General features: G+C 41.0%; 1 protein-coding gene across 1 annotated transcript; it reads right to left on the bottom strand.

The window, feature by feature from the left end:
- Positions 1 to 13970: 13970 nt before the first annotated feature.
- Positions 13971 to 15706, bottom strand: LOC124254224. Its single transcript, XM_046688113.1, has 2 exons — positions 15521 to 15706; positions 13971 to 15468 (listed from the first exon to the last, which is right to left on the bottom strand). Exons 1-2 carry the CDS (start codon positions 15545 to 15547, stop codon positions 14038 to 14040), a joined length of 1458 nt encoding a protein of 485 aa, XP_046544069.1. The 5' UTR covers positions 15548 to 15706; the 3' UTR covers positions 13971 to 14037.
- Positions 15707 to 15938: the final 232 nt, after the last annotated feature.

Here is a 15938-nt window from a genome sequence, read left to right as displayed (position 1 = left end):
TTTGTACACAGGACACAAAGTCAGACCCCTAACCCGCTCAACCACCGCGGCTTCCATTCATAGCAAATCAAATAGTTAATATAATATGACGAGTGCAAGTGTATGCCATGTCATACAATAAGGGGAAATGAATAAGTAGTTATCAAAGTTGCATTGGACTTGTCTTCACATTGTCTAGTGATCCTCCGTCGTCAACAACTCCAAGTTTATCATGGATGTATTTATCCAGAGCGGATGGTAGATGACCTCTCTGGAGAATGCTATGCAATCCCTATCATATATCAATTGTATGTAGCTGTAGACAAGAAAACCCTAGGGACTCTGGTAAGACAACATGTCCCCAGCAACCTCTGCGGCGTTAGAAAACAAACAAAACGTAAACAATGTAGTGTACTACTGCGTATTTCACGTAATATGTAGATACAATGGGCAGCAGTGTCTATTACAATTTCAGTTAGGTTTGGTCGTTGCATTTGCAATGGGTTGACACTAGGGAATTGGTTATTCGATCTTAGCACTACGACAGTCGTAGGTCTGTTAAAGGGAGGTCTTGTATGGTGTTTACTCTGTATCACATACACAAGTCTAAATGGCATATCTAAGTGAACTGCTAACCCGCTACAAACCATCCAGACAACTGCGATCTGAAAGCAAATTCTTATTGAAAACTCCTTCTTATAGACTCGCCTCTTATGGAAAGCCATCTTTCAGTGTTTGTGCTCCATCGCTGTGGAATGAACTGCCCCTCGCCTAAAACTGTCCCCATCAGTTGATGTGTTCAAATCAGAGCTTAAAACTCATCTCTTTTCACTGCACTATTAACTCTACTCAAATATTATTATTTTGTAGCGCTTTGAGCACCCGCTTAGTGGATGGATTTACCGCTATATAAATTTTCATCATTATTATTATTTATTATTATATATACTGAGAGAAACAAATAAAGGATCACAGAAAAAGTCAAGCGTTGCTTTAATGTTTTCCCGTTTTCATCACCAGCTTTGAATAGCGCTTTGGTGATGAAAACTGGAAAATAATAAAGGAATGCTTGAATTTTTCAGTATATATAGTGACTGCCTTATATCGTCTTATATCGTGATTATTAGGTTCTGCTCGTTATTTAGCGCCACAACCTGAAATATTCCAGCTAAATGATACATGTCTGTATATAATCAAATCAGAACCAAACAATCCAGTGATTGACATCATGAGCAACGATACACTGGGATACGATTAAATGCACCAACCAAGTCGGCGTGCATGACACCGAGATCCTGGTAGTCGCCTCTTACGACAAGCATGGTTTGCTGAAAACAAATTCCAACCTGAGGACACGTTGTTGTTCCTGCAATGTACATTCAACCACAACGCATCTATTTCACTAAATAAGTCAATAGCGCACCTGTTCCTGAACTAACGAAAGAGGAGAACAGCTACCTGCTTGAACATAACGCTTTTACATAAACGCGTGTGGTCCCTGTCTCGAGTTCTAAAGCCTTGTAATTTGAACACACTTGCACGTGTAAACAGAGTTCAAATACATTAATCTATATCCATGTCATTGCTGGTTTTTCACGTTAAGACCAAAGTTCTCGCAACTGTAAAAACTACCTCTTTGCCGAAGTCGTAAAGGAACTGTTGTTGCGTTGTTGAAGCATTGACATTTACTTTGTGAAAGAACGTTGAGGGAGTGAGTATGGTTTTACGCCGCGTTTTGCAATATTCTAGCAACATCACGACTAGGGATACCTGAAATGGACAAATGTAGTGGATACAGTGTCCGCTCGACAGCTTAAGATCGCTGGTTCGATCCCCGTACGTAAAGACGTTATGAGATGGTACTTGTTGTTACCCTGCCTCGTGCTTGGCAGTAAGGGGATGGAACAACGACTGGTCGATACAGCATGCTGTTAACTGAGGTGGGTATCTTGGCAGATGGTCTCAGCGGGCTATCTTCATAAACAGAAAAAACAAGTCTTTTACCAAGCTTGAAAGATTTTTTCCTTTTTTGTTTGTTGTTTAACGCCGCACTTGGCAATACCCCAACTTTGTGACGTCGGTCTGTAAATAATCGAGTCTTGACCAGACAGTCTAGTCATCACCATCACCATCATCATCATCATCATCAATGTACGCAATATTCGGATGCTGTGACACACATAAACCAAGTCAGCGAGTCTGACCACCCGACCCCGTTAGTTGCCTTTTAAGACAAACATGGGTTGCTGAAGATCAGTTATCACCCCGTTGACACTTGCCTGAAACACGGGTACACGAGCACTGATTCAAGCAATAGTGCCTCACGTGACAGCCTCATAACTTTGGTGACACAAATTACATTCACTATCGAAAACATTTAATTTCAAGCATTTCAGTTGCGTCAAGCCAGACAACACCAGAGTTTTTCTAGATAGGCGACGAAGGAGCAATATTTCAGCAATATCAGAAACCAGAAATGGGCTCCACACATTGTGAAGGGATTCGAACCAACGTCTTCGGAGTGACGAACCAACGTTTTAACCACTGTGCTACCCCACGTCCCCGGCGACGAAAGAAAGGGTGTCATAATTAAGGGTGGGACGGGTAACCCGGATACCCGGGACGGGTGGGTAATGAGTTGGACCCGGTACCAATCTCAATACCCGGACCCGTTATGATCATGTGACATATAGATTAAACAATGTAAAATGTTATTCTTTCATGATTAAAAGGTTGTATTGTCTTTGAAGATTTACACATAATATTTACAGTCACTTCTTTTGAATATAATACATGGTTAAGATATTGAAAAACTCGAAATTTTAGATCCCGAATTGAGAAATGTATTGCCATTTCTTGCAAATCTGATGTCAGGAATTAACATAACAGGTATCCGGGTAGGGTAGGGTAATAGGGGGTGGGGTACCCGGGTAGAAAATTTGGACCCGTCCCAGCCCTAGTCGTAATATTTGCTGAGGGTTTTACACGGTAACGCATTGTCAAATCTCCATATATTGTAATTTTGTGTATTTGTTGTTTTGCAGTGCACTCAACAATGTTTGGCTAAATGACGTCAGAATTGGTTGCTGAAGACCAGTTGTAACCCGGATGTTCACAGGTTCATGATTCGGGAACAAAGGACGAAAATAATGAGTGAGTGAGTGAGTTTAGTTTTACGCCGCACTCAGCTCCAGAATAATGAGAATAAGTGGTATGATAAATATGCGAAAAACTTTCACAAACGATTTGCAGGATGGACCGGAAATTAAGAATGAAGCTGTTTGTTTATGTGTTGCTTGAGTAACGGAGAAGTTTGGATGACGGCGATCGATCTACGCTACTGGGATGCGATGATATGCATCGATCTAGTCAGCTAGCCTGCCCACGCGATCCTGTCAGTCCCAAACGAAGTACAGAAATGTGCCACTGAAGCTTAGCAGGTCCTTTAATTTTATGATGTAACGAAAGAGTGTACTTTTCAAGAAATGAGTTGCTGAAGGTGTCACTTTTCCAATACAAAGGTACACCCGAAGACGTCAGCAATTACTTAGATCACTGTAACACTAGACATCTGGTTTTCCAAGATCTTTACTGAGTCTTTCACAATCTGGCTTTCCTTCAGCAGCCCATTATTGTCGTAAGAGGCGGCTAATGGGATTGGGTGGTCATGGTCGCTGACTTGGTTGGCACATGTCATCGTATCCCAGTTGTGTATATTGATGCTCATGCTGTTGATCACTGGAATGTCTGGTCTAGACTCGATCATTTACACACCCGTGAAGATCCGGGTTAGAATGAACCTTCAGTAACCCATGCTTGTCGTAAGAGGCGGCTAATTGGATCGGGTCGTCAGGCTCGCTGACTTGGTTGAAACATGTCATCGGTTCCCAATTGCGCGGATCGATGCTCATGCTGTTGATCACTGGATTGTCTGATCCAGACTCGATCATTTACAGACCGCCCCCATATGGCTATGATTTTGCTGATTGCAGCGTCAAACTCAACTCACTCACTCACTCGATCATTTACAGACCGCCCCCATATTGCTATGATATTGCTGATTGCAGTGTAAAACTCAACTCACTCACTCACTCATTCGATCATTTACAGACCGCCCCCATATTGCTATGATATTGCTGATTGCAGCGTAAAACTCAACTCACTCACTCACTCACTCGATCATTTACAGACCGCCCCCACATTGCTATGATATTGCTGATTGCAGCGTAAAAGAACAATCCAACCACAACAGAAGATCAATGACAGACAGATCACTGATAAAGGTTTGTTTAAGGGAAGACCATTTAACCTTGGGTGCAATCTTTGTACTACACTCCAGAACCAACAACTATCGAAATGATATGAGAGAGTTCTAATATTCCTTTGTTGACCAAACGACCGTTGTTGACTGTGGACACAGAAATGGGATGCTTGTCAAGTTGTTTCGATTGGGGTCTGTGAGAAAATTGCACTCCATAATCAAATCAATGAATGCTGAAGAAAAATACAAATGCATCTCTTCTATCTTTGACTTTGTGTCTATATATTCGCCGCATTATCATAACATTGTTAGAAATGTCGATCGGTATTAGGAACATGTGTCTGTTTTCAAACTTGTCCAGCAATTGCACTGTAAATCAAAGATAATATTACTTTATTTGTCGATATTTATGAAAGGCTCCACGCAATAACTTAGTTATCCGTTACAGTCCAACCTGATGTGAATATTTAAAAAAAATAATTCTTTATTTTTGTTGCATTTATACATGGTTGCACATATATATACTTAGGGGATAACTGTACTGTGTTTGACGAATTGGGGACGTATACCGGTGGTTATATAGCCGCAAATTTAGTTATATCGGCGACGCGTGCCGATATAACGTTAAATTTGCCGCCCTCTAGTTACAGAAATGAGCGGCCCGCTGATTCCTCAACTACGGGCCATTATCAGTTCTGTTGTCAAATGACGTCATCGCAGGTGACGTCAGTCTCCATAATGACGTCATAAACCTTGTTTCATGATCTAACAGTGTTGGGTCAACAGCCCGTTGCGAGTAAGTTGTTTGAACTTAAAATTAAACTTTTGATACTGTTTTGTCTTTTTTAACACAAATTCCACCCATTTTAGCTGGATAGGGGAGTTAATTGACCAATGGCTTCTGCAAATGACAATGTCCTGCGAAACAGCGTTACCCCAATAGTGTAGGGATACATTCAAAGGTTTCGGTGAATCGGTTTTCAAATTGCGACCGTATATGCTGATTATACGGTCGGAAATTTATAGCATTGACCAATCAGAACTCGTGTTACATACTAAGTTGAATTAGAATTTTCTATATAAACAAAACGACCCGAATTTAGTAAATTGGTTCAGATGTCCGTACAATTTTGCTGTGTATTAAAGTAATGAAAGCTTTTGAGTTCCTCCTGAATCATTTAAAAAATGATTGTTTCCATATGATAAAAAATGAAAATAAATTCTTTGCATACAATTATTAAAAGATTAATTGGTCCAAAATTGGGTAGCGGAGAGACAAGAAATGTATCTTTCTTATTGAGTTTAATGGATAAATCGGCTTTCTGGTTGACCCATTCTTCAACGTGGTTGCAATACCAAAACCGATGATGAACACATATATTGCCGTCTACGTATCCCATTAAAAAAAATAATTAAAATAATTTGTTGGTAAAATATGGTGAAGAATGTGATACTGAAACATATGCGGTTTAGAAATTTGCAGGCATTTAGTTGGAATCATATTGTATTTTCGTCTATCTGATATGAATATGCATATAATAATTTAGACAAGGGATTCAATGGCCTCTGTTTCTTTTCCTTACATAAACGTCTGTTCTGTACCATTCTACGTATACAATTCTAGTACAATGTGAAGTCCAGTTCTGGTGTACCCCGCCCTGATAGTCCATTTTGCATACATCTTGGAAATCATTATCAGCTACGTGTACATAATTTTATTTCATCTTTCCGTTGATTAGTTATCAAATGACACCTGATTAAGCACCATATATAAGTACAACTTTTAATATATCCCATAGACAGCCATGCTAAAATATATTCCAACTATCACGAAACCTTTCTCAAAGTTACGAGAAAAACCCTAGAAATTCTGAAAACAAATAAGCTGATATTTCGATTAACTGTTTTTGTTTCATTGCTTCCAGTCCACCGTCATGTAATGGAGGACGGCAATTAACAACAGCAACGTTTGTGACATACTTTTGTATTGTTATTGATTATCGATTATCTGCCGTAAACAGTGTAATGAGCAAAGTCATATAAAAAGATCACTTAATTGACTCTGAGGTCATGCATATTTTACCAAACTGGTAACTCTTCTATTTACATAATTTGCATATAACAATTAATGATTGTAGGTTGCCTAGTACGATCGCTGAGAGTTTGAATACATTATTGACAAAACGGGTCTAATTGCAAGTGTAAACTAACCCGACTTGGTGGACCGTGGGGATAGTATACTGTAGCAAAAGATGCGTTTCAGAAGGCGCATCCAGGTTACAGCAGGTGCTCGCTTTGTCAAATACTTTCCTTGGCGAAGAGAAGAAGCCCAGAGTGAAATGGCGTGCAGAGTGTTCACAGGTGTATGTGTGATTGTGGTCCATATTTACCATGCTGAAGCAGGTATGTCAACATCATTCGACATTATATACTGATTTATGTCATTGTATGTCAGTTTTTGTATTATGGTTTGGTTGGAAACATATATAAGTTGAGCGAGCCTCTACACCCGAACCTCTTGTTACAAGCATGGGTTCCTAAAGCTCAGTTCTAAACCGGACATTCACTTGGTATCAAGCTTATTTGTTGTTTAACAAATTGTTGTGTCAGCAATATTCCAGCTATATGGCGGCGGACTGTAAATAATCGAGTCTGGACCAGACAATCTAGTGATCAATAGCATGGGCATCAATCTACGCAGTTGGGATACGATGACATGTGTCAGCCAAGTCAACGAGTCTGACCCTTGGTCGCCACTTACTGACCGAAGATCAATTCTAACCCGGATCTTCACTGGTCGTATTGGCAAATACCTGTTTCCCTATTTATGGTCCGTGAACATTTATAGTTGTCAGCCAAATAGCATCTTAAGGAATATCCTAACCTGATAAGGGTTATTTTTATTATCTCAGAAATTCCATGGTTGTCAGCCAAATAACATCTCCAGGGATATCCACTCCTCATGAGGTGTATGATATGGTCCGACAACTTTCATGGTTGTCAGCCAAATAGCATCTCTAGGAATATTCTCTCCTCATGAGGTGTATGATATGGTCCGACAACTTTCATGGTTGTCAGCCAAATAGCATCTCTAGCAATGAATACACAATACCATTTAGAAAGTGGTCAAATGTTACATATGTTATCTCCAGCACACAAAATGGACAGCTGGTAGTCTAGACTGCGGGCATTGCGTACCCCTATGATGAGTGTAAATTGGCACGGACGAAAGCTATGAATACACAGTGCCATTTAGAAAGTGGTCAAATGTAACATATTTTATTATTGGGATTACACTTTCTTAGTTGAGTACATATTCTGGTATTCTTTTTAGGAATATCCTCTCCTTGTAAGGTGTGTTTTAGGGTAAGAGAACTTTCATGGTTCTCAGCCAAATAGCATCTCTTTGAATATCATGCCCCTTTGTTTTTCCCCAGAGATTAACTTAGCTGAAAACAAGCCATCAAACGCATCAATTACAGGAACAGAGCACCTAGTGTGATAAATGACGGACGTCCAGATTTGACATCGTGGGGCGGCGGAAGTTGCCTTGCCCTTGGTGACATAGACCCCTGGTGGCAAGTCGATTTGCAAGGCAAGGTCATGGTGACGAAGGTCAAGGTCACGAATAGAAAGGACTGCTGTCGTGAGTATGATACAAAATCACATTTCCTGGTTCCGATCCACAAAGCGTTCATAACGTTACGAACATTCGTACGGCTATACTTTTTATCATGGGCTTACGAATGACGTAATGCTACGAATGCTTTGTAGATACTGTCCCTGGTGTAAGACTGAATAAAGATCCTATTTCAAGGAAACCACACAATCATTATATTAGTCGTACAGACCCCCAAAATCTGCAAGTCTAGATTACCACAGTTTCAATAAGAGTGAGTGAGTGAGTTAAGGTTTACGCCGCACTCAGCAATATACCAGCTATATGGCGGCGGTGAGTTTCAATAAGAAAGTGTCTGGGTACCTTTTCTTTATATTTCAAGATTACAATATATACTCTCCCCAAAAAGAAACGCATCATGAAAATAGCAATTTCATGTAGCAATGAATTAAAACTTGATTCATTTTACAAAAGGTTTTGCTCTGTTTATGAGTCCTATGGTGTTTATGTTTTGAAACATCACAACAAAACGCACCATCCGTAAAATACCCGTATTTAACAGCATGATTTTCAATTTCGGCGTGTAGTGTCACAGAATACACAATTCACAAGCAATGCACGTGAAAGTTGGGGATCAGATAGTCTCAATGATGGGTATAAAAGGTTGATCGCTGTCTGTCGATTATTCACTGTAATATTGTTGACGAACGCAAAATGCTTGAAGCTGTCCAGTCTCAACGTGCAGTTGCCCGACGCATGAATGTTCACCAAAGCACCATTTCACGGCTCTGGGAGCGATATCACCGGCAGAATGTGGTAGCAGATGCCCCTCGTAGTGGGCGACCTCGAGCGACCACTGCGGCGCAAGATCGCTACATCCGGGTACATCACCTGCGTCATCGAACAGCTACGGCGACCAGTACCGCTCGACAAATACCCGGATTGAGGAGGCTTTCTGCACAGACCGTCAGGAACAGGTTGAGAGAGGCTGGTTTACGTGCCAGAAGACCTTATTTTGGCCCTGTGCTTCGACAACAACATCGTCGACATCGAGTTCAATGGTGCACCAACGTTCAGGCCTGGAACCTACCGAATTTGCGTAGAATCTGGTTCAGTGATGAATCACGATTTCTATTGGAACGACGCGATGGAAGAATGCGGGTGTACAGACGTCGACGTGAACGTTTGGCCGACGCTTGCGTTCCCCAGGTGGACATATTCGGCCGGGACAGTGTTATGATGTGGGGAGCGATCACCTGCCGTAGGAGAAGTGATTTGGTGATGATCCAGGGCAACCTGACAGCTCAACGGTACTGTGACGAAATCCTACGCCCACACCTCCTTCCAATCATTGATCGCCAGAGGGAGTTGTTTCAACAGGACAATTCCAGGCCCCACACAGCACGTCACACTAGAGACTTCCTCCAGAACCACAACATCAATGTGCTCCCCTGGCCCTCAAGATCACCGGACTTAAACCCGATCGAACATCTGTGGGATGCCCTGGACAGACGGGTGCAACGCCGTAACCCTCAGCCCCAGACACTTCAGCAACTCGCACAGGCACTACAGGCAGAGTGGGCTGCGATTGGGTAACATGAGATTCTGAGACTTATTCGTTCGATGCCGAGGCGATGCATTGCAGTTCTGGATGCCCACGGTGGTCACACGAGGTATTGACTTCAGCACCACCACACGTCTCCATGTGGCACTCCAACTGACTTTCCTCAAGTTGGTGCCAAAGACGGATAAGTCTGCATTCCCAGTTTGCAATTTCGCTATATTTCATTTGACTCATAAAGCCTACAAGATGTTTCAAAATATACATAAAAATACAGTTGAAATTCCTATATGCGTTTCTTTTTTGGGAGAGTATATATATATTTTTTAAATTGCTAATTTCAAGGACTAAATGTTAGTCTGCACAATCTTCTACACCATGGAGACAACCAGGGTGCAATAATGTTTGGGTAATCTGACTTGACAATGCTGGAATGCTGCTTAATGTGGAGGAAACAAACTGACTTGCTCTGTTCGCAGATACACTATTAGAGACGATGTGTATTGACTGTAGAAACTGGATAGTTCCAACACTATCGTTCAGCTTATAGTGGTAATACTGAAAACGCGTTCTGGTGCCATCTATAGACATTACATGGATGGTGCTCATTATATCAGTCACTGGATTGTCTGGTCTAGGTTCGATTACCTAGATGTTGCCGCCATATATCTGTATTCGTGTGAATGTGGGTGTGTTTAAATATATACATGTACATGGAACATTGCTGAGTGCAGCGTAAACAAACACCAAACCAAACCACATAGAAATTTGGTTACTTGTTATACTTTCAGCTGGGAGACTTCGCGATTTCTCCATTGATGTGTACGAGATAGACCCCTCCATACATCCCACGGCAGTTTCCCAAAGGTGCCATTACTATCCAGGAAGCGTCACTACTCCTGGTGTGACCCTCCCCCTTCCCTGCGACAACGCCGTCACTGGACGATTCCTACGTGTCTCTGGCGAGATATCGGAACACCATAACGGCCCATTTCAGCTGTGCGAGGTCGAGGTGTTTGGCGTGCAAATATCGAGACTAACGACATGTAAGTGTGTCTTGTAGAAACATTTGTCATTCACCTACATGTTGTGTAGCGTCACTGGTGGGGCAGGATACCCTCACCTTTACGCAAACACTGGTATCATCTCTGTTTGATATTCAGTCAATAAAATTAGACGCCATCAATTTGGAGTGCGGCGTAAAACTAAACTCACTCACTATTTGATAGTGATTCATAAACATATATATGTTCGTGATAAACTCGGAGTCTTCGACTTTATTACCTTCATAGATGTTTGATGAATGAGGAATGATTTTTTCAAACTCACTAAGCTAAAAGCTTTCCAAAAATTGAACCCAAAAGGTAATCAACAACGGACTGCAAAATAGGTAACCTTTTCCATAGCAGGGCCAAACCCACACACACAAACAAACAAACACAAACAAACAAACAAACAAACAAACAAACAAACCCCAAACAAACAAACAAACAAACCCGACAGAACCCATACACCCGAACTGTTCACTCAGAACTCAAATATTTTTACCAGAAATGACTAAAGATGAAGAATGTATAGTGTCTGTTCTGAACTGTAAAAATCATCATATTTGGTTGTTGTTTTTTCACAGTAGCGTGTAATTAGAGAAATGTATCTCAATGAGTCACAAGATATGTTATTTTGAATTTAGAAGGATATCTCTACACTGACTTTGGTTCGCTGCTTTCTGCACATTGTTTCGCGTGTATTTGTCACAATATTTTTCCTTCCACGGATTCAGAACGAAAGATAAAGATAAGAAGCTTAAACCATTGTTTTTGCCCTTTAGGAATTGTTTTGAAAAATTTAATCCGCCATAAAATGCGATGTGAATTTCGTCAGAATATTCAGACAAAAGCAATTTTTGCGACAGAAGTCGGCAAGTATAACAACCCCCTGTAAACCAAAATTAACTTTCTTATCCTTTGTGCGTTTTTTCCTAGGTGCATCATTTGTCCAGTATGACGGCAAACGTTTTAACAAGCCACCCAGCAGAACCATGAACATCGGCAGCCATGGCAGAGCGGCATGTGCTTCCGAGTGTGAACGCGATATCGCATGCGCAGGATTCAACATCCGGTATGAATCGGAAGTCACGTGTGAGCTTATTAATGGAGCGGCCGTTTCGGCCCAGGTATCTGATGCTTCGTGGGATTGTTACTTGTATGAACCATGTCCAATCACATGCGGGATGTAATAGCAGATATGTGTTTTGATGGCGTATCATGAAATCAGAAGTACCAGCACTTAAGAATTGCCACATTTTTAACTTCCACAATCTTATCGATCAGGATTAGTATATATGTTTAAATCTGTGCTTTGTGACACAAATCTATATATGATAATAATATATATTAATATAATAGTCACCTATTACCTTACTTTCATTGTAATCGCTATACACCTGAAAAGCAGACTGAGCCCTGAAGATCCGGGCAAGAACTGGTCTTCAGCAACCCAGGCTTGTCGTAAAAGAAACCAACGGGAGATAAGAAAACTATTTGTTATTTCACGACAGATTGAAAATTCAGATGAGAATCTCAAACAATAACAGGTAAAATCCTTTACAGATAAGCATCGATACTTTTTCTAAGACGTTACAATTATAAATGCATTCAAAACTGTATCGATATTTAGTTTTGAAAGTATCGGTTTAAATATGTTTATGTATTGTTTACATTTTGCAAATGTATCATGTTTTTTGATGTTATGAGAGTTATAAATGATTATTTTTCATGCACAAAGATGGGAAATTAGAACTTTTTAATATCTGAAAATAAAAAATGTTGATCTTTCCATGGAAAGTTATTATGAAACATTAATGTTCAAAATATAAACTAAATTTACGCAATAATGCCGCGAAAATAGGTATCGTGACATGGGTATCGTGATGCATATCGATTCATGAAACTATTCCAGAAATATCACGGCAGGGGTACACCAGGAATGGACCTCACACATTGTACCCATTTGAGGTATGGAACCCGGCGTGGAGAGCGAACACTTTATCCACTTCGCTACCCACAGCACCTTTTTTCTATGTAATGTATATATTCTGACTATATTACTTTTTGTCAATGTCACTCTGTCCAACATTCCATTCCACTTGTAAATCGTTTGAATGACGTCAACAGACCAAAACGGACTCGCCACCAATTGAAACTGTTGCACGCATAGATATGTTAGCTACTTATTCATTTATTTATTTCTTATCCCCAGCTATGCCAGTTGAGGCACAATCTGAAGATGACACGTGTAACCTAACCTTGATAAAATCAATAAACAGATGTGTGTACAAGTTTATGCAAATAGCCCCCATGAAGAATAATAATGGTCTCGAGCAACATAAGCAGTATCGATTAATAAAAAAACCCTAATTTGAATTATCATTTATTTATGTTATTTATGTTTTACAGCAAAGCATCAGTGAGTTAGTGAGTGCGTATGGTTTTACGCCGCTTTTAGTAATTTTCCAGCAATATCACGGCGGGGAACACCAGAAATGGGCGTCACACATTGTACCATGTGGGGAATCGAACCCGGGTCTTCGGCGTGACGAGCGAACGCTTTAACCACTAGGTTACCCGTCCGATCCCAAAGCATCAGTGGATACCCATTGAAGATGTACGAATTCCCAAAGCACCGTGGTTCGATAACATCCATCCTCTGTGATTGAAACCAGTTCGGTAAATACTGACAACACCGCGTGCGACAGTTTTCGATGTACGGAGCAATCATTTACATTCCCTGTATGGCAAGTGTTTCTGTTTGGAAGTGGTTCGCCCCGGAGGTTCAATTATCGATTGCAGGCAAGTCGTAAGGGATAATCAGTCTTTATTACATCAATAGGAAACTAAAGTGAGGGCATATGCCCCACAATATCTAAAACATAGGCCAAAATATTGTCGAAAAGGCGTGACATTGTGAGTTTAATTATTTGATATCCATTATACATACTTGGTTGCCCCATAACTACGCATGAAATTACAAATTCTGAGCAGGGATTTCCTCTTCGAATCGACAAATCATGAGTTTTCGAGCTTCCGAACATCCTGGCTGTTTTGTGATCTATAGATGTCTCATTTTGAAGGTAGATATATGGGCTTGCAATGCGTGTATAGTTTTATAGGGTTATATATAGTGAGCATTATTGAATCCAGCATGAAACGAACCTCATTGACCTCGTTACAACCCTTTCCTTTCATAACGGTTAATGAATTAACCTCCGAAAGCCTGCCCTGAAGTCAAGGTTAATGCGTTTCCTCGGAAACCCATGGTTTGCTTAACAACTGACCAAGGATATATTGAAACGAGACCGAAAACAGATTGGTATTTTAATTTCGTCTTAGCAAAATCAAGTACCGACGTGCAGATACCGACGTACTGTGACACACACTGGGAAGAATGATGCCCTCTTGGAACTGTTCTTGTTCCCGAAAACGTGGTCATAAAAGAGCTTCAATCACTGGAAGGAAGTGTTGAGTGGTGCAACCAATAAAATTTACCAGCAATAAAACTGTCATAAGATATTTATTGATGAAACCTACAGCAAACTAACATTGCAACATAAGCTACATTCTATGGGACATATGTAATCTTAAAATCAGTTTCCCAGGGTGGATGAGATCGGAATATAGAGAGAAAACACGATGCGATTGATACACTTAGGGAATCAAACACATACCGTAAACACTTGTTCCCCTTCATACTGACTGACTGGAGAGTATATGCCACAGTGTTATATGTCACATCAACTGCTCCTACAATAGGAGAATCATGGCTACTGTAGTAGATGGTGCCGCTATACAGCCCCAGGTTCCAGGGGACGGCGTTCAGTGTAGTGACCTCTGTACTCACATTGTTGGACACAGTCATCTTCATCAGTTTCTTCTGTACACCATAATACAACACACCTGCTGTCTGATCCAGGGTTACAGCATACATACCGCTTCCTGTGGCTAATGTTGTCAGACCTTGACCATCATATGTCACAGTGAACAGTTTCCCTTCATTACAACCATATATCCTCCTTCTCTTTGTGTCAAGAGATATTTGCCTTGGAACACTACCGTACTTGGATAAGTCAATGATGGCAGTGAAGTCTTTCCCCTGTGTAGACATGCGGCTGATTGAGTATTGTGGTCTGAAGGTGGCTATAAATACGATGTCCCGATCTTCATCCACTGTCATGCCATATGTCCGTACATGTTCTCTTAATACCGTCACGTGACGTGTATCCAGGGTAGATGACACTATCTTATCAGGGCTGCCTAACCCTATGAGAAGTTTCCTTGTCTTTGTTGTATATGCAATACATTTGACCTGCTTCATGGTGTGGTACTGATAGACACTCAGGGAGTTACTGTGAATGTTGAGTTGACGGAACTGATGTGGCGTATCTGACCACATTGGAGCTATCAAAATCCTACTTTTCTCCTCCTGTGGTCTGAGTGTCGTTGTTGACACAGATGTCCTGGAGGCTGGTGTAACATCTAGAGGAGCGGGGGTAGAAGGAGACACCGTGACATTTGATGTCAGCTTTGACATATGTGACTGACACGTCTCCTTCAATGTCGTAATTTGAGATTTGAGATTGGCAGTGGAAGCGTCACTTCTCTGTAGTGCTTTTTCCAGTTTATGCTTATCTCTCATACAGATATCATACGAATTCTCTCGATTCGACATAACTGCCTTCTTCAGGAGAGAGTCGTGAAATACGGTCGTCTCGTTCTGGAAATCACCGAGCGATCTTGAGACATGGTGCAACTGCCTCTTCATTTGATGATAGCCCTGCTTCAGATGCCGCAATTCAGAGACAACCTGACTTTTCACCATGTCTTGAAGAGACTCTCCTTGTAGAATCTCGGCCATGGCTTCTCTCACTTCATCCCGTATGTTTTCCTTTAACTCAGCTGTCAAGGACGTCTTGGTAACACCTATGGTGTTAAGTATCCGTTTCTCCATAGCAAGCATATCCATCTTATTATCAAGTAGATCCTTCTCGAACTGTTCCAGTTTGTTCAGAACGTACACAATACTGTCCTGGCCATTACAGAAAGATATTAGGGAGATAGATGTCAGCAACCATGACATGCAGTTGAACTTGGCCATCTTGTGAACTGTACAAAAATCTGCGAGATTTCCTTGTCCGTTAAAGTAATTTATACATGAAACCCTCCGTATGGTTCGACGTATCCTGAGAGTGACAGGTTGACGTGAGGTACAGGTTTATATCTACTGTGTAGCCAGAATGTAATCAGGGTTGAAGGTCGTTTGGTTACCACGTGATATGTCAGAACACTCACGTATCACTATGTACATAATATGTGGAACACAGGTCTATCATGAGTGCTTTAACCGTGTCAGGTTGTATTGCACACGTAATGTACTCATGTAGTCACGTTGGTGAAAACAACCATGCAAGGTCACCCCTAAACAATGTAGAGAGAGAGAGAGAGAGAGAGAGAGAGAGAGAGAGA

This window comes from Haliotis rubra, unplaced genomic scaffold (genome assembly GCF_003918875.1).
Source record: "Haliotis rubra isolate DU_JTF1 unplaced genomic scaffold, ASM391887v1 Scf569, whole genome shotgun sequence".
Classification (NCBI taxonomy): domain Eukaryota; kingdom Metazoa; phylum Mollusca; class Gastropoda; order Lepetellida; family Haliotidae; genus Haliotis; species Haliotis rubra.
The sequence above is the reverse complement of the archived record's forward strand: the minus strand, read 5'-3'. Positions and strand labels throughout refer to the sequence as shown.

Excerpts from the sequence above, each read along its gene's own strand:
- LOC124254224 (XM_046688113.1), bottom strand. The coding sequence starts at position 15,547 with ATGGTTGCTGACATCTATCTCCCTAAT. Across the intron at positions 15,469-15,520 it reads CTGACATCTATCTCCCTAAT|CAGTTCGAGAAGGATCTACT; the intron begins ATCTTTCTGTAA and ends AACAAACTGGAA.